Raw genomic sequence first — 19,064 nt, 5'->3', positions numbered from 1 at the left:
CCCGTCTCCTGGTGCCATTCTGTCCAGTTGTATTGGGACGTCGGCATGTTCTTCCAGAAGTGGCGTTCCCAGAAAGTCTCTTCGAGGTGAACCCCTCAAAGCAAGAACCCAGCAAGTCGGGTGAAAGCCCCAGGGATGGTTTTGTGGCAGACTCCAAGCTCGGTGGCCCTGTGAGCGGCTGGTGGCTTCGCAGGGGTGCTGGCGGGAACTCCAGCAAGGACAGCAGCTCCGCTGGGGCGGGTGATGCTTGGCCTCCAGCTGGGTCCCATGATCGGGGCTGAAGCTCCTCCTCGGGGGTGGGGACAGGGGGCGTGCGTGGGGGCCTGGAGACCAGCTTCTGGGGCCTCGGCCCTAGGCCACCGGCAAGGACTGGCGCGTCGGGGGATAAACAGGCATGGCGGCTCCCTTGTGGTTCAGCCCCATTTCCTGGAGGCGTTCGCTCTGGACTCGGCCCAGCACTGCGCTCAGTGAGAGGTGCTTTCTGAGGTCACAAGTCAGGATTTGGGTTCCAGAGCCCAGGCGCCCTCCTCCCCCCACCGCCCTGCTCAAGGCAGAACCTGGACCCCTTGCGCGCCCCCTGATCTGAGGAGGGCGCCATGTCCCCTGGCCAAGTCCGGGCTGGCTCTAGCCTGGTGTGGCCGGTCTGATGTCCACGGCTCGGGTCAAGCCGGCGGCGCTGGCTGTGTGCGGGAGGCCGAGTGAGCTGCCTGCTAATGGGGCTGCGCCACCCCCGGCTGCTCCCTGGGGGCTGGACAAGGCTGGGATTGTTCCCTGGCTCCCCTTTGTCTCACTCCCCGTCCAGGCCTGGCCCGCCGCCTGCCCGTGGCTGGCAGGAGCCTGGGGCTCTGCCCGTGGAGCCCCCGGCCTGCTGACCCACCAGGTGGGGAGCGCTGGCCACGCTCTGGGTAAGGAAGCTCACCTGGGGCGTGACACCTGCTCTGGGGGACCAGAGGTGAAGCGCCTGCTCCAGACCCCTCCTCTGCTTAAATGGCTACAGCACACAGCCCTGCAGAGACCCCAACCCTACCGCTAAGGGAAGGGACCCCAATGGAGCTAGGCCCCAGCATCTCCAGCAACACCCCCCCCCCCCAGGGAGGCCGGCAGCACGCAGGGTGGGTCGAATCACCCCCATCCCACTCTTGGGGGACCCGGGAGGCCTCATCTAAAAGCCCGGCCACAGGGACTAGAGATCGGATCTGCCTGTGCCCAGCAGAGTCCGCAGCACCCAGGTCAGAGGCAGAGGGCCGGGCAGGAGCAGAGGCTCGGGGCACCGGCTGGCGGTGAGGTCCGGAGTGAGCGGCCCACACCCGGATCGCCGCGGCCGGAGGCAGGAAGAGGGGCGGGGCGGGGCTGTACTGTGCCGCGCTGTTCCGGCGGGGGCAGGGGGAGGGTCCTACTCTCCCGCCCCCGGGCAGCTCCGCCCGCCGGCTGGCCCAGCCCCTCCAGCGGTGCCGAGGAATGTGCCTGGGCGAGGCAAGAGGGGCCGCGGAGCCGCAGCCACCCGGAGGCAGAGCACAGGTCTGGAGCCGAGGGGTGCGGGGCTCAGGAGGGTCGGGGACCCCCGGGGCACATGTGGGGTCTTTAGAGAAGAGCCAGGCTCGCCCTAATTCGTTGCGCCTCCCGCGGCCATCCGGCCTCTCCCCGAGCTCTCCGCGAGCGCCACCAGTTTGTGCTCGCCGGCTCCGTGGGCCAGGGGCGTTCTGGGGCGGGGCGGGGGTGCGCGGATGCTCTCTGCACTGACCTCCCTGACTCGGGCTTCCCCAGAGACGGGCACTGGGGGCTGGGGACCCGGACCCGGGGTTTGGGACTACTGACCCGGGCTGCCTTCGCGCTGGGGAGCGCCCCGCACTCGGTCCGTCCCGGGCTGAAACTGAGCAGCCCCTCGCACCCGGGACTGAGCGCTCCAGGCGGGGACGGGGGTCACGTGGTGTGCCGATGGACGCCCGCTCCCGCGCGCACCTGCGGGCACAGCGCACTCCGGCTCCCGGCGGCCAGGCCCGGCCGGCCCGGGGTGAGAAGGGGCCCGAGGATGGGGGCAGATACCTGATGCCCTCACCCCGCGCTTTGTCTCTAGGTCACGGCGTGGAGCTGCCGGGCCACCATGCTCAGTCTCAAGCTGCCCCAGCTCCTGCGAGTCCACCAGGTCCCTCGGGTGAGGGGCTTGACGCACCAGCTCCGCGTCCCCAGGCTCCCCCCTCCGAGCGGCTGGGCGTGGGCGTGGGGGGCTCCTTCCTGCAGGCGTCCCTCTGCTCTCTAAGGAACCTGCTGGCGACCCCTCCCCAGAGTCCCCTTCTTCCCTCCGGCCCCACCTCACCCCGCCTCTCTGGTCCCCTTCCCACTGCCTCCTCGCTTTCTCCTCTGCTCTCTGGGTATTTGGGACCTGCGGTAAGGCGCGGCTCTGACTGGGCTCGGCTTTGGGGCGGGACTGACCTCCAGCCCACTCCCTGCGACGCGGCTTGCGGAGGTCTCGCGGAGAGAACGGGGCGGGCGCAGTGGCGCCCCCCGACCTTGTGCCCCACCCGCCCCGCACAGGTGTTCTGGGAGGACGGCATCTTGTCCGGCTATCGCCGCCCCAGCAGCTCGGCCCGGGACTGCGTCCTCAGCTCCTTCCAGATGACCAACGAGACGGCCAACATCTGGACTCACTTCCTGCCCACCTGGTGAGCGCCGCCGACGGGGTCCCGGGTGGGGGGCAGGGGCCGTGGGGCCCGCGGGCGCGGCGGGCGGGCGGCGGGCCTGAGCAGCTGCCGGCCGCAGGTACTTCGTGTGGCGCCTGCTGGCGCTGGCGGGGGCTCCGGGCTTCCGGGCGGAGCCGTACCACCGGCCGCTGCTCGTCTTCCTGCTGCCCGCCTGCCTCTACCCCTTCGCGTCGTGCTGCGCGCACACCTTCAGCTCCATGTCGCCCCGCGCGCGCCACATCTGCTACTTCCTGGACTACGGCGCGCTCAGCCTCTACAGCCTGGGTGAGCCCCGCGGGGCCGGGGCGGGCCGGCCTGCTGTGGGGGCGGGCCCGCGGGGCCTGGGGGCGGGGCCGGAGCGCTCCGGGGGCGGGGCCCGGGACGCTCTGGGGGCGGGGCCGGGCGCGCCTGTGAGACCTCGGCTCCAGCCCCGCCCCCTTCCTCCCCAGGCTGTGCTTTCCCCTATGCCGCCTACTCCATGCCGGCCTCCTGGCTGCATAGCCGCCTGCACCGGCTCTTCGTGCCTGCGGCCGCACTCAATTCCTTCCTGTGCACCGGCCTCTCCTGCTACTCCCGGTGGGTTTCCCGCCAGTGCGGAGGGGGGAGGCGGAGGGACAGGTCGCAGCTGGAGGCCTCAGACACACTGGAGGCCGGCGATGGTGTACCTGCGCCTCGGGCTCTTGACCGACATGAGGAACAACGGCCCGGCTTACTGAGGACTCCCCGGGTGTCGCTCCTGCGCCCCAGCACCGGACCTGCGCCCTCTCCTTGAATTCTCACGGCCACCCTAGAGCGGCGGGCGGGCGGGGGTCTACCGCCTTCACGGATGTGGTCACTTCCAGAGGCTCCCGGGCCCTAAGGGCTTTCACGGCCGCTAAGCTAGTGACAGTCCATCTTGGCCGGAGGACCCCTGACCCTCAGTGACCACCCGCAAGCAAGGGTGGTAACTAGCCTTTCCCTCCCTCAGGTTCCCGGAGCTGGAGAGCCCTGGGCTCAGTAAGGTCCTCCGCACGGCTGCCTTTGCCTATCCCTTCCTGTTCGACAACCTCCCTCTCTTCTACCGGGTAAGGGAGCCCGGGGCGCCTGCCCTCCCCGCGCCCCAGACCCTCACTCCCGAAGGCCCTCCCGGCAGCTCCGCTCGTCTTCTGCTAGCTCGGACTGTGCTGGGTCAGGGGCCCCGGCTGCGGGCAGGACGCGCTGAGCGCCAGCCACGGCTACCACCTGCTGTGTGCCCTGCTCACCGGCTTCCTCTTCGCCTCCCACCTGCCCGAGCGGCTGGCCCCGGGACGCTTCGACTACATTGGTGAGCGCTCCAGAGTGGTGCCCATCCCGGAAGGGGTGAGGGGAGACAGCGTCCCAGAGCACAGAGCGAACCGAGGAACGGGGTACCGCAGCCGGGGAGAGCACCCAGGGTCCCCGCGCACCCCCTCCCCACATAACGGGGGAACCAGCAGCACGGGTACTGGGGGCCTTGTAGGTTTCCATACTCCCCGTTTAGGGGAGCAGCCCGCCCAGAGGAGGAGGCAGTCAGGGCGGCCCTGGGAACGGGGTGCGCACCCTGAGCCCCCCGCCCCCCACAGGCCACAGCCACCAACTGTTCCACATCTGTGCCGTGCTGGGCACGCACTTCCAGCTGGAGGCGGTGCTGGCCGACATGGGATCTCGCCGAGCCTGGCTGGCCACGCAGGAGCCCCCCGTGGGCCTGGCGGGCACGGTGGCCGCGCTGGGCCTGGCAGTGGCCGGGAACCTGCTCATCATTGCTGCCTTCACAAGCTCCCTGTTGCGGGCCCCCAGCACCTGCCCCCTGGTGCAGGGCGGCCCCCTGGAGGGGGGTATGAAGGCCAGACAGCAGTGAGGCCCCATCTCGGAGCCTGCCCTGGGGGAAGGCAGAGGCCAGGCCCCGGGGCTGGGGAGGAGTCCAGACAGGAGCCTGACTGACAGTGGGGCGCAGGGAAGCCTGGCGCCAAGAGCGGCTGCAGAGAGAGGGCAGAGGAGAGGAAGCGGCCAGGGTGCTGCCGGCAGCAAGCAGGAGGGCTGCGAGGGTGTGCTCGGCGGGGCGGGGTAAGTGCTGAGGGTCCGAGAGGGGCAGTGGGAGTGCCGGGCTGCAGCTGGCCCCCAGCTGAAGGCTGGGGACGGGGAGGTGCCGAGGCCCTGACACCGGGTCCCGTTTCTGGCCGCGAGTCTCTGCCAAGCCCGGGGAAGCACTAACAGGACTAACCTAGACCCCCGACCCCGGGCGCTCGGCCTGGAGACCCACGGCCACCCTGCGCCCACCACCGGGCGGCTCTCTGCCCTCGGGGAAGAGGCTGTCCCGGTCACAGCCACGCGGGCTGTCCGGGCCTTCGGGTCTGTGTGGGTGTCCTGGGTGGGGGAGGGGCGCTGGGCTAGAGGGGCCTAATAATTAGACCTTTAGAAAGCTCCTTCGATGCTTCCTAATAAACCAGTCAACAGCAGATCGGGGGAGCACTGAGACCGAAGAGGCCCGCCCCCCAAACCCCACAAACGGACAAAGACTCGCCGCCCCCGTTCCTCTTCCGGAGTTTATTCTGGAGCAGTGGGATGATGGGGCCCCCACCCTTGTGGGACGGCTGCCAGCCGGGCCGGGGCCATCGGGTCGCCCGCTCTAGGCCGTGCCGTAGAAGCGCCGGTAAGCGTCCTGGAAGCCGATGTGGTCAGCCAGCTCGTCGCAGTCCGGGTTGAGCTCGCAGACTTCCCTCCTGGGCTCCAGGGGGTCCGGGTAGGGGGCTGGGGCTCTGACACGCCGAGAGAGGGGCATCAGCCTCCAGGAACAGCGCCCACGGCCCCGGGGCTCCCCGCGCACCCCCAGGCCCGGTCTGGAGCCACGGGGCCCCGGACAGCACTCACCCCAGCCCGGGGTCCAGGTAGCGCCGGAGCCTCCTCACCACCTCGCTGCCCTCCCGCTTGGCCACGAAGGCTGTGGGGCACAGAGGCGGGCGTCAGGGGGCTCAGGGCCTGCGGGGTGACCCGCGCACGCCCCACAGGCCCTGCCCCATACCTGCTCCTCTGTGGGACTCTGCACCGCTGGGCTTCGCGTCTGCAAAGGAGAGGGTCTGGCTCAGCCCCGCTCCTCCCGGCCCCCACACCCAGGACAGAGCCCACAGGAGCGAGGGCCGCTGGGGGAGCAGCAGGCAGGGGAGGGGAGGCGGGCGAGGCGGGCCACTCACCGGCCGGACCCGCCAGGCAGAGCGCAGCCAGGGTCAGCAGGGTGAGGGCCGTCACGGGCCTCATGGCGGGTCTGTCCTGTCTGTCTGTGTGTCCGTGAGCGGCTGCCGGGGCTGCTGGGCCTCAGTTGGTCTGTCTCCGGCCGCGGCCAGCACCCGCGCCACTTATACTCCGGGTTGAGCCCCGCAGGCAAGGAGGGCGCCCCCCATGTTGTGGGCGGGTCTCGGGGGGCTGTGCCAGGGCTGTGTGGGAGTCATCTGCCCCAGCTCTAAAGGCCAAGCCCCGAAGGATGTTGTGGTTGGAACTGCAGCTGCCTGGGCAGGCCCGGCCCCTCCCCAGGGGGCACAGCCCAAGTCCCCCCTCCCCCCCCAGCCTCAGTTTGAGCACCAGTGGGCCAGGCCGGGCCAGGGCGGGGGAGCCTGGGGGCAGAGGGGGGCTCCAGGTCTAAAATAGGCTCGGGAGAGCCGGGCTGCCTCTGGAAGGCTGTGATTTGCACTGCCGGCCGAGGGCAGGAGCCAAACCCCAGGGAGGGGGAGCCCGAGGCAGCGATGCCCTCGTTCACCCAGAGGCAGGGCAGAGGCGCCCATCCCCGCAAAGTCAGTGGCAGGCCTGGTGTAGGGGCAGTGGGGACCCTCGCCCGGAGCCCCTCGCAGGGGGACAGACAGGGCCTCTGAGGAGCAGGAGATGGAGTCTCCTCTGGTCCTCCTGCGGCCTGGCAGCCTCCTCGAGGTGACAGCTGGGACCTGTCTTCCGAGACAGACGTCCAGCCTGCAAAACCCCACCCCAGCACCCCGAGGGCCACGTGCCCCGGCCCAGCCTGGAGAGGATGGGGAAACGGCGTCCTCAAGTGCGGCCTCACTGCCTACCCCGCGGCCTGCAGCCGGGCAGGAGGGGGGTCTCCAGCACGAATGTCGCAGCCGTGCTGGGCTCGGGACAGCCAGCAAGGGTCCCTCGGTATCTGCCTGTGTCCCCAGTGCCCCAGCCAAGCCTCCCGGGCGAGCTTTTTCTGTGCCCCACGTGTACCCGCCCACTTCACCCGTCGGCACACGTGTGCGCCTGTGCACGGGCACTCACCGTGCGCAAGACGGAGGGAGGCCTGCCCGGGGGCCTTCCTCACAGTGCACCCGACTGGCAGACAAGGGGTGGACCCAGGGGTCCCGGTCTCCGGGCCAAGGGCCTTTGCTGCCCTCCTGCGCAGGACGGCGGTGGTCAGCGGCCCCCCACCAGCCCGCCCCGGCCTGGAGGCTCTCAGAGCAGCATGGGGGCCGCGCGGGGGGCCTTGGCCCGGGAGAGACTGGGAGCGGCCCAGGGGAGGAAGCATCCTCGCAGATTACAGTGTGGAGATTTATTTGCGGATGTGGGGAGAACATGGCAAGGGCCCTGGGGCTGGCCAGCAAGAGGGCAATCAGGGCGGCCTGAACACAGATGCCCCGGGCCAGGTCCACGGGCGCTCTGGAGCAGGCAGGGCAGGTGGCTGGCCCCGACCTGGAGGACAGAGAGCCTGGGGCCTGATTCCCGGCGTGGGAGCTGGCCGGCGGCCCTCGCATCACATCGGAAGAGAACAGGAAGGGTCTGAAGGGGGGGGGGGTGTGTCTGTGTGTGACCCCAAGGGAGCCCCCAAGGCAGAAGAGCTGGTCAGGCCTCATCCTCCGGCTGATCCCATCCACGTTCAGGGACTGGCCGCCACGTCAGTGGTTCTCAGCAGCAGCCGGCCCAGGCCCTTGACCTCGCCTGCCCTCTGGTCCTGGTCCGGCGGCCGCCACCTCACTCAGGCTCCCCCAGCACGCCCAGCAGCTCCTTCTGCTCTCTGTGCAGGGCCTGGCAGCAGCAGGAGGAGACAAACAGCACAGGGGAAACCGTAAAGCTTCCCCTCCACTCGGCCTGACTCCCCCAATGACACAGAAGGGGTCTCGGCTCAGGTCACAGGCCCAGCAAGGGAGGAGCAGGCCAAGGTGTCCCCTACTCAGCTAGTGTTTGAGGCAGGCTGGCAGTCGTGGCCACTGAGGTTGGGTCTCCCCAGAGCAGCGCCCAGCATGAATAAGGGCCCTCAAGTGTCCCCTGACCCTAGCAGCGTCGCAGCTGGGCCATGGGCTGCGACACGGACAGCCCTGCAGGTGCCCCACGGAGTCGCGCACCCAGCTCGCCAGGGCACCCACCTCCCACACGGTGAGGTCTCTGGCTGCGTTGGGGCTGCTCTGAGCCCGGCTCTGAGCCGGGGCTGTGTGCCCCACTCTGAACACAGAAGCTCTGGATGTCAGGGCTGGCCGGTTTGGAAGTCGGGGCCCAGACAGGAGAGTGAGCCATGGCCCCATGGGGACGGAGCAGCAGCAGCGGGGCCTGACAACTCAGCAGGGGGCCCCCAAGAAGGCCCGGGTCAGGACCCCGTGGGAACCTGCTGCCCGGTGCCCCCAGGAAGGGGGTGAGGGCAGGAGGGAGCAAGCCACCGGCCCCGCTCCTGCTGCCAGCTCTGCGAGGCTCGGGGACCCTGGAGCCAGGGATGTGGGGACCCACTGCGGCGAGGAACGGAACAGGAGGGCCCGCCCCAGGAACCCGCAAGTGGTCACAGTAAAGAGGGGCTGCACGTCCGGATGACGGAGCGAGCCCGGCAGTGGCGCCCTCAGCCCTGGACCGGAGCCACTCTGGAGGGAGGGAGGGGGAGGAGGGTCCCAGGCAGACTCCCTGCTGAGTGCAGAGCCGCGCTGGGGCTCAGTCCCACGACCCCGAGAGCACCGCCTGAGCTGAAACGGGGTCGGACGCTTGACAGACGGCGCCCCCGAATGCACACGCTTGAAGGCTCCTGGGGGGGTCTTGTGGAGAGCCCCACGGCCACAGGCCACTGAGCCCAACAGGAGGAGCCCGTCCCTCGAGCTGCCACCTGCCATCAGGCCCCACGGCAGGGGACACCCACCTGCCAGGCCTGCTGCCGGGCCCGGGCCTGCCGCTCCAGCTGCTCCAGCTGCTGCCGCCCGGCCAGCACGGCCTCCGCCAGCTGCCGGTTCTCCGCCTCCTGCCTGCGCACCCGGCGCTGCAGCGCGTCCCGCTGCTGCAGGAAGTAGGGCACCACGGCGCTGCGCAAGTCCGCCGCCGGGACCCCGCTGGGGCGCCTGGGTGTCGGGGTAGGGGGGAGCACAGGTGTGGGTGAGTCTCGAGCCGGCCGGGCCGGGCCTCCACTGGGCGCTCACCTGCCGGCTCTCGGCTCGGGCGCCCGGGGCCCCTCCCCGTTCTCCCTGCCCGCCAGCCGCAGGAGCCCGCCCACGTCGAACGCTCCAGAGCAGGAGGCCACCTTCCGGCTACTGCCCCTGCCCATGGGACCCTGCGCCCCAGCTCCTCCGCCAGCAGGGCTACCCCGAGAGGCCCAGCCGGTGCCGGCGACCTGGGAAGCTACGGGAGGCGGGTCTGGAGGTGAATGCGCGGGTCCCGAACGCCCGGAGTGAGGACGGGCTGTTCCGAGCGGCAGGGGCGTGGAAGTCCCCAGAAGTTCTTTAAAAACTTCGTTTTTCTGGGCGCCTGGGTGGCTCAGAGGGTTAAAGCCTCTGCCTTTGGCTCAGGTCATGAACCCGGGGTCCTGGCATGGAGCCCATCAGGCTCTCTGCTCAGCGGGGAGCCTGCTTCCCCCTCTCTCTCTGCCTGCCTGTGATCTCTCTGTCAAATAAATAAATAAAATCTTGAAAAAAAATTCATTTTTAGCTCTAAAACCCAATTCTCTTGTGTGTTAAGGTCATAAAGCATAAAAATTGGAAGGCATGAGAAAGATGTTTCCTGGCTCTGGCCTAAATTCAGGCAGGGGGCGTCGGTGGAGGCAGGAGCTCAGGATCCCCCCATCCTGTGTGGGGCGCCCCCAGCCACGGGAAGGTCAGCTTTGGGGGCGCACAGCAGGGGTCCCCTAAATACTGTGAAATGGACAAGTGACTAAAACCCGGCCAGACAGGCACTGCAAATCCGCCAGGTGGGTCCCGAGATGAGCCCCCCACAAGGACAGCCTCCCCGTGGGCCCTGAGCCCCCAATAGCACGCGCCGGCTCGGGGCTCGCCTTCCCCTGAGGGCCACGCTACTCACCAGGCCGGCTCCGTGCGGTCTTTGCCCTCTTCCACGATCCTGTCCAAGGCGTCCAAGACCGCCTCCAGGTTCCCCTCCGCTTTGATCTCAGAGATCTCCTCCTGAAGGGCAGGCGGGCCACAGCGCTAAGACGCTGGACAAGCCCGCGGTGACCACGCGCGCCGGACCGGTAAGATTTGGGCTAATTTCTGTGTCTTCATACCAACATTCCAACTTCTCTCCGTGTGACTTTAATAATGAAGGACAGAAAGTACCAAACGGACAGCAGAGCCTGCCCAGCCCCTTGGGGTGTCGCTGCCCGGGGCCTGGCGGACACACACGGGCGTGGAGCCCTCCGGAGGGACCACGGTTACTTCAACACGCGAACACAGCCCCGGCCTCTTTCGCATTCCCCGCAGCAGGCCGTTCCACGGTCGGCCACGGTTGTGTGTCTCCTCTGTGCCCCGGGCGCTGGGGACGCGGGGAGGACAGGAGCCCACAGGGCAGCGGGCACACGGCCCGGCCCCGGCCCACGAGAGCAGAACTGACAGCGGCCACGGCAGCCTGCCGCTACGGAGGGCAGTGCTGAGCCCTGGGGACCCCAAGGCCAGCACCCCCTGCTGGGCTCCTTGCCACTCACCCGGACGGACGCCTGCAGCTGGGCGACAAACGTGTCGTGGATCCGCTGGGTCACGTCAGGCTGCAGCCGGCAGAAGCGCTTGTAACAGTCGCTGAATCTCCGGTAGCTGGCGGGGGGACAGACGGCAGGCAGAGGCTCAAGCGCACGGCCAGCCTGCGCCCGGCCTGGCTACCCCTGCCTCCCTGCCGCAGGGGCTGGCCAGTCAAGTCCACGGCCCCGGGGAAGGCTACGGCTGTCATCCGCAGCCCCGCTCAGCCGCACCTGATCCCCAGGGCCCCCGCCGCCCCACAGCAGAGCCCAACTGAGCTCCGGGGTCTCCCCTTACGGGTGGGTCACCCGTCCGGCCTCGGTGCCTCAAATCACCGGGAGCTAAGACTCCGTGCCGGGCGCCCCCACAGTGTCCAACCCGCTCCCGGGGGGGGGGGGGTGTGCTGCTATGGGGGTGGACCGCGGTCCTTGAGAAGCTCTGGTCACTCCAGCAGGACAGGACAGGAAGGACAGGTGGCCTCTGGCAGAGGTTTCCTTCCTCTGTAGAGGAGCCACACGGGAAGGAAGCAATGCCCCTTCTGTGGGAGGGGACGACCCGTGCAGGCGGCCGTGGGGACCTTGGCCTGAGGGCAGAGCTCATGCCCTGAGGAGGCTGAACGGAAGAGGGGGCCTGGGCTGTCTGAGGACATCGTCACGCTGAAAACCACTCCAGAGCCAACCCACCTTGGGGCTGCTCGTTAATGGGGTAATGGATTCCTCTTACTGTCACGCTTTTTTAAAAAAAATTTTTTTATAGATTTTATTTATTTGAGGGAAAGGGAGAGAGAGAGAGCATGAGCCCAGGGTTGGGGGAGCGGCAGGCCGAGGGAGACGGAGACGTGCCCGGAGCAGGGAGCCTGATGCGGGGCTCGATCCCAGGGCGGGATCACGTCGAAGGCAGACGCTTCACCGACAGAGCCCCTGGGCGCCCTGTCTGTGCCATGTAAAAGGAGGTCTCTGTCCCCGCTGTTGGAAGCTGGTTCCTGGATCCATCCTCGTAGTGGAAGGATCAGAGGGTACCCAGGACGCTCCCGGAGGCCCGCTCTCTTGGACAAAGAAATTCAAATAAGGCAACGGAGTCTCTTGCCTTCTCCCTCCCCACTCCCTGCTTTCTTGTCTCTCTCTCTCCCTTCTCCCTCCGGCCAGGCCTGTCCGCTGGCTGCCGGGTGCTGGCCCTCAACCAGGTACTGGGTGATCTTGGGGGAGGGAGCCGCACGGCCTTCCCGGGGCTCTGCGGGAGCACACGTGGACGTGGGGACGGCCGCTTATGGGGGGCACTTTGAAAGCAAAGGGTCTCGGGATGGTCTTTAAGCTGGGGTGGGGGGTCCTCAATGACCCACAGGAGTGTCTGAGCCCGGAGTCCCCAAGCACACAACAGCGCACACCTGCGCTTGGCGGGGGACCGGACGCTCCCCAGTTGTGTGGCCAGACTGGGGGGTGCGGGACACACAGGGTGTTGGGCCCCTGGAAGCCTACGCCTAGTCCCCCCCGCTCGGGGTTCACTGCTGGTCCCCCCTTTCTCATGGCTCCTGCCCTCCCTGACGTCTGCAGAGCGGGTGACACCTGTGTGAGCACGGGGCCTGCGAGGGACGCCTGCTCGTCCGCGGGAAACCTGTGAACCTGCTGCGCCACTGCCCCAAACACGAAGTCCTGTCGTCGGCCAGTAAGTGCTATTAGAAGCAAGGCTACCGCCGCCTCCCGGCCCAGCACCTTCCTGGTCCCCGGGGCGGCTGCTGTCCTCTGTCTGGAAACGCTCCGCATACGGGGCGCCGCTGCTGTCCTTCCCTGACTGCGGCTTGAGCACTGACACCTTGGAAACTGGCACACGCAGGAGGCCAGGCCGTTATTTCTAGAAGGCCACCTGCAAGCCTCTGCCAGTGGCTCTGCGTGAGGGGACGGTCTCTCCCTGTCGTGACGGTCCCCCCTGACACCGGCACCTGGGGGGCTAAACCTTGGCCCCTGTGAGCAGGGGCAGGGACAGAGGGCGGCACCCTTAGCCTCGGCGGGGCCCCAGGCGTCTTGTGTTCTGCCAGCCCCACTCGCCACGCAGTCTGTGGCTACACGAGGAATGTGGCAACGCAGGACGTCCGGCCAAGCGGGCTGGAACTGAAACTGGGTAATTGTGGCTGGAGAAAGTCTTGGCTTGGACACCGGAGATCCTGTTCCTCCCCCGGGCCCGCTTGCAGGCAGAGGGTCTGAGTGGGCCCCTGTCCGGCGCTCCGGCATCTGGTGGTGGTGGCGGCGAGGACGCGGGGCCCAGGGACCAGGGACAGGCCATCGCCCACCAGCGCTGCTATGGAGGTCATTGCGTGGCCCCGCTGGGCTCCGAGGACTCAGTGACGGCGAAGCCACACGCGCAGATCCCCAGGACAGTGACCGCCGGCCGCCCGGGAGCGGAGGGCGGGCTGCTGGGCTGCAGCACGGGGCAGGGGAGACGGAGGACAGGGATCCGGGCTTTGTTTGACCCTGGGGTGTCGCTGCCACGCCTCATGGGTAAGGCCCACAGCGCGACGCTGTGACTCACACACAGTGACAGGACGGCCATGACGAGTGCAGCCAACACCCGCCGGCTCGCAAGACACAGAAAACCGGGAGAACAGCTTCTCCTCGTGGCAGGCGCTCTCGCCGCGGACGCCCTTCGCAGAGCAGCGCGCGCCACGGTCAGGCCCACGGACACAGCGCGCCCTGGGCGTCCTCACCCTCCAGCCGACGCTTGTGCCCTTGTCTGCCCTCCTCCCGCCCCTCTCCCCACCCCACGAGTTACAGGTTCAGGAACAGTTTAAATGCCCTCGTGACTCCTAAAAACGTCCTTTCAGGGCAAAGCAGATCAAGTGACTCCTTCTGGAAAACATTCGGGGCCGTCATGCCCCCCCCCCCCCCCCCCCCGTCACATCCCTGCATCCCGGGGCCCCACTGTGCTGGAGGCAGCGCCGCCCCGCGCCCCACCACCCCCCCAGCCCCAGGCCAGCGGAGTGCACTGATCAGCCCAGGGTCCTCCCTCAGGAGCAGCCCCAGGGCGGCCTCTCTGCAAGCCCCCTTCACCCCCTGCTGGGACGGTGCCCCGGCCTTGGCCTTCCAAGGGCACCGAGGGGCCAATCAGCTGCGCGTGGCTCTGTGCACTGGTTCCGTGGCTCCCGGCCTGTCCGTCTGCCTGGCTTCAAACCCCACCGCTACCGCTCGTCGCATGAGTGACGTGGGACAGTGTCTGCACCTTTCCAAGCCTCAGGTGCCGCTCTGCTGGGCGGGGTGTCACTGTCCGCACTCCCAGAGCTCCCGCAGTCACGTGTGTGACGCACCCAGCACAGGGCCTGCACACGCACGAGCTCCGCGTTCCCGGTCGGTAGCACCGATTCCACCGCAGGCCGCACGGCGCCCGCGGACGTGGCCAACAACGAGCTGCCTCCCCGCAGTCGGCAAAGCCTCCCCGCAGACGGCAAGGGCTCCCTAAGGGTCCTGGTGGCAGACGCCTGCTCGAGGCCAGCCCAGCGGCCCCACGAAGGAGAAAAGGCTAAGTTGTGGACCCCCCAAAAGAGGGCTCTATTTATCACCAAAGTCACGGTTTGAAATGTATTTACTAATTATCAAAACACAACGACTGTATTAACTGACTTTTATCTAGTTCTTCTCTTACACTCTTTTAACTCTTTTTTAAGATTTTATTTATTTATTTGACAGAGAGACAGTGACGGAGGGAACACAAGCAGGGGGAGTGGGAGAGGGAGAAGCAGGCTCCCCGCGGAGCAGGGAGCCCGATGTGGGGCTCGATCCCAGGCTGAAGGCAGACACTTAGTGACTGAGCCCCCCGTGCGTCCCTTAAGTTAGTTTTTAAGTAACCTCTGTGGCCCATATAGGGCTGGAACTCGGCACCCCGAGATCTAGAGCGCCCTGCTCAATTACCCTCAAAATACCGAAGCCCAGAATCAAGCCCCCGCGGTCGGTCAGTGCAGGACTTTGCAGATGGCTCGGCCATGCCCGCCCCGCCCGCTGGCCTGCAGCTCTAAGCACCGCCCCAGCCCGCGCTCGTGCCCCGCTGAGCGCCCCTCCAGCCACCGTCCACCAGAGGGCGCCTCGGCCCCCGCCCAGGGAGGGGGCGCTCAGAGCTGGGGGTCTGACACCGCCCACCACCACCGGCTGCCGCGCTCACCAGCAGGCGCTTGTCGGTGGCTCCTTCTCGGTGCCGCTGCCGGGCTCACTGGGCAGCCGCGGGCCTGAGAAGGCAGAGGGAAGCCCGAACAAGAAATGCTCCTTGAGGACAGCACACGTCTGTGACGCATGAGGACGACTGTGGCAAAAAGCTTTTAAAAACTCATTAGGGGCGCCTGGGTGGCTAGGGGTCCACCTTCCCACTGGGTCGTGATCTCCGGGTCCCCCGCGTCTTCTTCCCGACCCTCTGCGCCTCTCCCTGCTCGAGCTCTGGCTCTCTCTCGAGTGAGGACACAAGCCCCTTGTAACCTAAACTTCTTCTGCTTGGAAACTTCGGAAACTACCAGAAACTTAATAGTGAGAATCTGAAATTGTGATACTTTTTCTGAAAAAGACTTCTTCTGGTTTGATAAATACGAATAAAAAGATTTTTAAAAATCTCCCAAAATAGCTGTACAGCAACCCCCTTACCCACGGCGCACGCAGGCCAAGACTCTGCCTGAGACTGGACAGCGTCGAACCCGACAGCGTCTCCGGTGCGGACACAGCACCAGAAAGCTTCGTTCACGAACCAGGTACTGTAAGAGGTGAACGACGCTACAACAATCGTTCTGTAGAACAGCCTCAGAAGAGCAAAACTGCAGTCAAGTCTCCCGAATGTGGTCTCTGCACAGCCCCGTATCTCCAGGAGCTGCTGCGGAGAAGGGGAGAGGCCTGGGGGCGCAGAGGCGCGGCTTCCCACCGGGAGGGGCTCCGCGGTGCTGGGAACCGGCGTGGGGTGCAGGCAGAATACTGACCTGGGCTGGGCCAGGCGCGAGGAGGGGGATCGGAAGGCGCAGAGAACCCCGCACCTGCCCAGCAGCTTTCTGAGCCCAGACCGGTTTCCCTCCCCAGCTCCCAACCACTGCAAGAGGGGAGTCCTGGCGTCCCTGTCCCTCCTCTCCCCTGTGCCCCACGCCCCAGTCACCTCTGTCTGCGCCGCCTCAGGCCGCTGCAGCCCGGACCAGGCAGTTCGGCACCCGACTCTGGGCAGAGGAGCTTTTCAAGGTCAGACAGAACGCCTCAGACTTCCAAAAAAATGGACCCCCGCTTAAAAAAACAAAGCCCAAACTAAACTAATAATGGTCATTTGTAGAAGACTATACAATGTAACGTGTCCCCTGGTCAGCTGCAATGTTACTTTTTTAAGATTCCATTTTTTAAGGAATGTCCCTACTCAACGGACAGGCCTGAACCTACTAGTACGCCAAGACCAAGAGGTGCACGCGCCCGCCACCGAGCTGCCGGTGCCCCTGCACCCGCAACTCTAATACTAGAGAAGACCACACTCCTGTGGGCTCCGCGCGCTTAACTCAGTCACCTGGTTTTAAAATTTAACATCGTCACATGATCATCTCCCATGAGCAGAGATTATTCAAAATGGAGTAAGATTTTACTTATTTATTTGAGAGGGAGAGAGAAAGTACAAGGAGGGGGAGGAGCCTGCTGAGAGCGCCCGATGCAGGGCTCCATCAGAGGACCCTGGGATCATGATCTGGGCTGAAGGCAGATGTTTAATCCACTGAGCCACCCAAAATGGAATTTTATTTTAAAGATTTTACTTATTTATTTATTTGACAGATGGAGATCACAAGTAGGCAAAGAGGCAAAAAGAGAGAGAGAAGGGAGTAGGGTCCCTGCTGAGCGGAGAGCCCGATGTGGGGCTCCATCCCAGGACCCTTGAGATCATGCCCTGAGCCGAAGGCAGAGGCTTAACCCACTGAACCACCCAGGCGCCCCAACACGTAGCCAAAACGTAAACACTGTGGAGAAGGAAGAAGGCAAAGACGATCGCGTCACTGTGCACTACTGTGAATCCCTGATGACTATGCGGGTGAATCTCACAAAGGCCGCGTCGAGGAAAAGGGTCCGACATTAAGGATCACAAACCACAGGGTTCCTTCCATTTAATGAAGCGTGAGGGGGGGACCCGAGCAAAATTAATGTCTGGTTAACAAAGGGCAGGAAAGTGGTTACCCTTCCAGCTGAAGGTGAGATGGGAGGGGTGTATGGGCGCTTTCTGGGGGTGTTTCCGGGGCTGGGTGCTGGTCACTGGGGTGTGCTCACTCGTGGAAATGGTATCAGGCTGAACACTGATGACCCGCGCGCTCTGAGGGAGATCACACTTCAGTGAGAGTGGAACGAGGCTGCTGGATACGATTATCTCACAAAAAGCAATAGTTTCTCTAAGTCATCAGTACCTAACTTAAAAGAAAACAGAAAACAAGAGAGTATTATTCACGACAGTAACAGAAACTATCAAGTACGAGGTAGTGATCTAGTAAGAATGTGTGAGTTCTGGGGCGCCTGGGTGGCTCAGTGGGTCAGGCCTCTGCCTTCGGCTCAGGTCATGATCTCAGGGTCCTGGGATCGAGTCCCGCATCGGGCTGTCTGCTTGGCAGGGAGCCTGCTTCCTCCTCTCTCTCTCTGTTTGCCTCTCTGCCTACTTGTGATCTCTCTGTCAAATAAATAAATAAATAAATCTTTAAAAAAAAAAAAAGAATGCGTGAGTTCTTTAAAGAACGTTAAAACTCTGCAGAACGGGTGCCTGGGGGGCTCAGTGGTTAAGCGTCCGCCTTGAGCTCCAGTCATGATCCTGGGGTCCTGGGATCAACCCCACACCAGGCTCCCTGCTGAGCGGGGCCTGCTGCTCCCTCCTTCTCTCTCAGCCTCCCTCTCTGACAAATAAGTAGAATCTTAAGAAAACGAGTCTGAAAAAGAAAACCCAGAGGAAACGCGGAGGCCGCCGGCAGAAAAGGAAAGCCACGTGACTGACAAGGGCGATGAGGCTATGTCCGAAGCTGCGACGCTATGGGACAGCCCTGTCCACGCCTTCAGAGCGGCAGGGGTTAGGTGGTGGACGCCGGGCGGGTGAAGATGGAGGAGGCAGAAACAGCTTTTCCGGAAAGCAATCTGACAAGGCAGAGGCAGGTGTGAACCCCAGAACCCAGGGTCCCTCTCCATTACCTTCGTGCAGAAATGCCGGCACGTGCGAAAGCAAGGACGAGGACAGCCACCCACGCAGGGGCTGTGGAGGACGGGCCCAGAGGCGGCCAGGGGTCTGCCACCGGCTGGGTGAGGCCGGATGCGGATCAGGGCATGAAAGGCAGCGGGAGCGGCCCTGCACCACAGGCACGGAGGACCCGTGGTGAGAGCCTAAAGCAAGCGGTGATCAGTGAAGACGGTCCCACGCGGCCGGGTTACCACTCACGTACACTTACAACCGGGCGCGAAACCTGTGTTACAAGGAGGCAAACACACCAGTGTCCCCTCCTTGCACTCTTGCTAACCAGACGCCCCGGCCCGCGGCTCTACTCCTCTACCCCCGACTCCCTTCTCTGATGGCCCTGGACACCGGGTCCGCGAGAGCAGGCGCCGCCGGCCCGGCCGCGGGTCCACCTCCAAGCGGAGGGCACGAGCCCACAGAACGTGAGGCCTGGGGAGGGGAGGAAGACACGAACGGGGACGAAAACGAAAATACCTAAAACAAAGCAGGGGCCTGGCGTGGGCAGGCTTGGTGGCGGCTGGCGACGGGTCCACAAGAACAGTGCGGATGCTTTGCCAGGTTCCTTCCCACGGACACCGGCTCCGGCACGAAGCCCACCAGCTGCCCCTCCCCAGCAGGCCTCACGACCCCAGGGCCTTTGCACAGCCCCTCCTCGTCCGCAGCCTTTTCCCCGTCGCTCCCTCCTGCAGGTTCCGCTGGGCGTCACGTCCTCTGCGGCTCCCCCGGCGCCCGCCCACGGTCTCGGCAAGTCCGGCGTCCGTTCCCCGCACGTCTGCCCCCAGGCCGGCGCTCCGTGCGGGGCTGAGGCGCGGGGAGCCCCGCCACAGCCCACCGCGGGGACACGCCCCGCCGGCCCGCGCACCGGAGCCCAGCCCTGGAGCCCAGCCCCGGAAGCCGAGCGCCCAGAACGCCCGCTCCGCCCCGCCCCCGACGGCGCGCGCGCGACCACGTGACCGCGGGCGGAGCCCGGCCAGTCACGACCCGGGCGCGAGGCCACGTGACCGGGCCGCCGCCGCTCCGCCTCCCTGGCCTCTCGCTTCCTGCCCCTTACCTCCCGGCAGCGACCAGCTTCTGGAGGAAAGTTTCCACCAGGGTGTCGAGGAGCTTCACCCTCGGGATGGCGGCGCCGGGGGGCACGGCTGGACACGACCCTTCAGGCCCCTTTTCCTCGCAGCCGCCGTCTGCGTGGACGCAGCGCGCTGCGGCCATGTTGAACCCGACCGCCAAATCTAACGGGCTCCCTCGCCCCGCCCCCCGGGGCCCCCCATTGGCCGGCCCGGCACCGGGCGCCTCCGGTTGGAAGCGGCGGGTG

At 66.0% G+C, this 19,064-nt stretch overlaps 3 protein-coding genes across 6 annotated transcripts; 1 reads left to right on the top strand and 2 right to left on the bottom strand.

Annotated features, from left to right (window-relative positions):
* Positions 1 to 32: 32 nt before the first annotated feature.
* Positions 33 to 5,131, top strand: PAQR6 (progestin and adipoQ receptor family member 6). 4 transcript variants are annotated; one of them, XM_045983353.1, is made up of 8 exons: positions 33 to 86; positions 2,075 to 2,152; positions 2,533 to 2,660; positions 2,758 to 2,963; positions 3,128 to 3,254; positions 3,646 to 3,742; positions 3,831 to 3,981; positions 4,259 to 5,131. In XM_045983353.1, exons 2-8 carry the CDS (start codon positions 2,102 to 2,104, stop codon positions 4,531 to 4,533), a joined length of 1,035 nt encoding a protein of 344 aa, XP_045839309.1. In that variant the 5' UTR covers positions 33 to 86; positions 2,075 to 2,101; the 3' UTR covers positions 4,534 to 5,131. The 4 variants fall into 4 exon arrangements, with proteins under 4 accessions (XP_045839309.1, XP_045839308.1, XP_045839307.1 ...); XM_045983352.1 differs by lacking the exon at positions 33 to 86 and adding an exon at positions 1,336 to 1,518; XM_045983351.1 differs by lacking the exon at positions 33 to 86 and having other exon boundaries at positions 1,531 to 2,385.
* A 140-nt stretch (positions 5,132 to 5,271) lies between these two features.
* Positions 5,272 to 7,054, bottom strand: LOC123928278 (bone gamma-carboxyglutamate protein). The gene is made up of 4 exons (XM_045983364.1): positions 5,864 to 7,054; positions 5,695 to 5,733; positions 5,544 to 5,613; positions 5,272 to 5,431 (listed from the first exon to the last, which is right to left on the bottom strand). The coding sequence occupies exons 1-4, from the start codon at positions 5,925 to 5,927 to the stop codon at positions 5,302 to 5,304; spliced, it is 303 nt and encodes a 100-aa protein (XP_045839320.1). The 5' UTR covers positions 5,928 to 7,054; the 3' UTR covers positions 5,272 to 5,301.
* Positions 7,055 to 7,191: 137 nt separating this feature from the next.
* PMF1 (polyamine modulated factor 1) lies at positions 7,192 to 18,999 on the bottom strand. Its single transcript, XM_045983363.1, has 5 exons — positions 18,804 to 18,999; positions 10,537 to 10,642; positions 9,918 to 10,018; positions 8,770 to 8,965; positions 7,192 to 7,679 (listed from the first exon to the last, which is right to left on the bottom strand). The coding sequence occupies exons 1-5, from the start codon at positions 18,959 to 18,961 to the stop codon at positions 7,626 to 7,628; spliced, it is 615 nt and encodes a 204-aa protein (XP_045839319.1). The 5' UTR covers positions 18,962 to 18,999; the 3' UTR covers positions 7,192 to 7,625.
* Between the last annotated feature and the right edge of the window lie 65 nt (positions 19,000 to 19,064).

This window comes from Meles meles, chromosome 17 (genome assembly GCF_922984935.1).
Source record: "Meles meles chromosome 17, mMelMel3.1 paternal haplotype, whole genome shotgun sequence".
NCBI lineage: Eukaryota > Metazoa > Chordata > Mammalia > Carnivora > Mustelidae > Meles > Meles meles.
The sequence above is the reverse complement of the archived record's forward strand: the minus strand, read 5'-3'. Positions and strand labels throughout refer to the sequence as shown.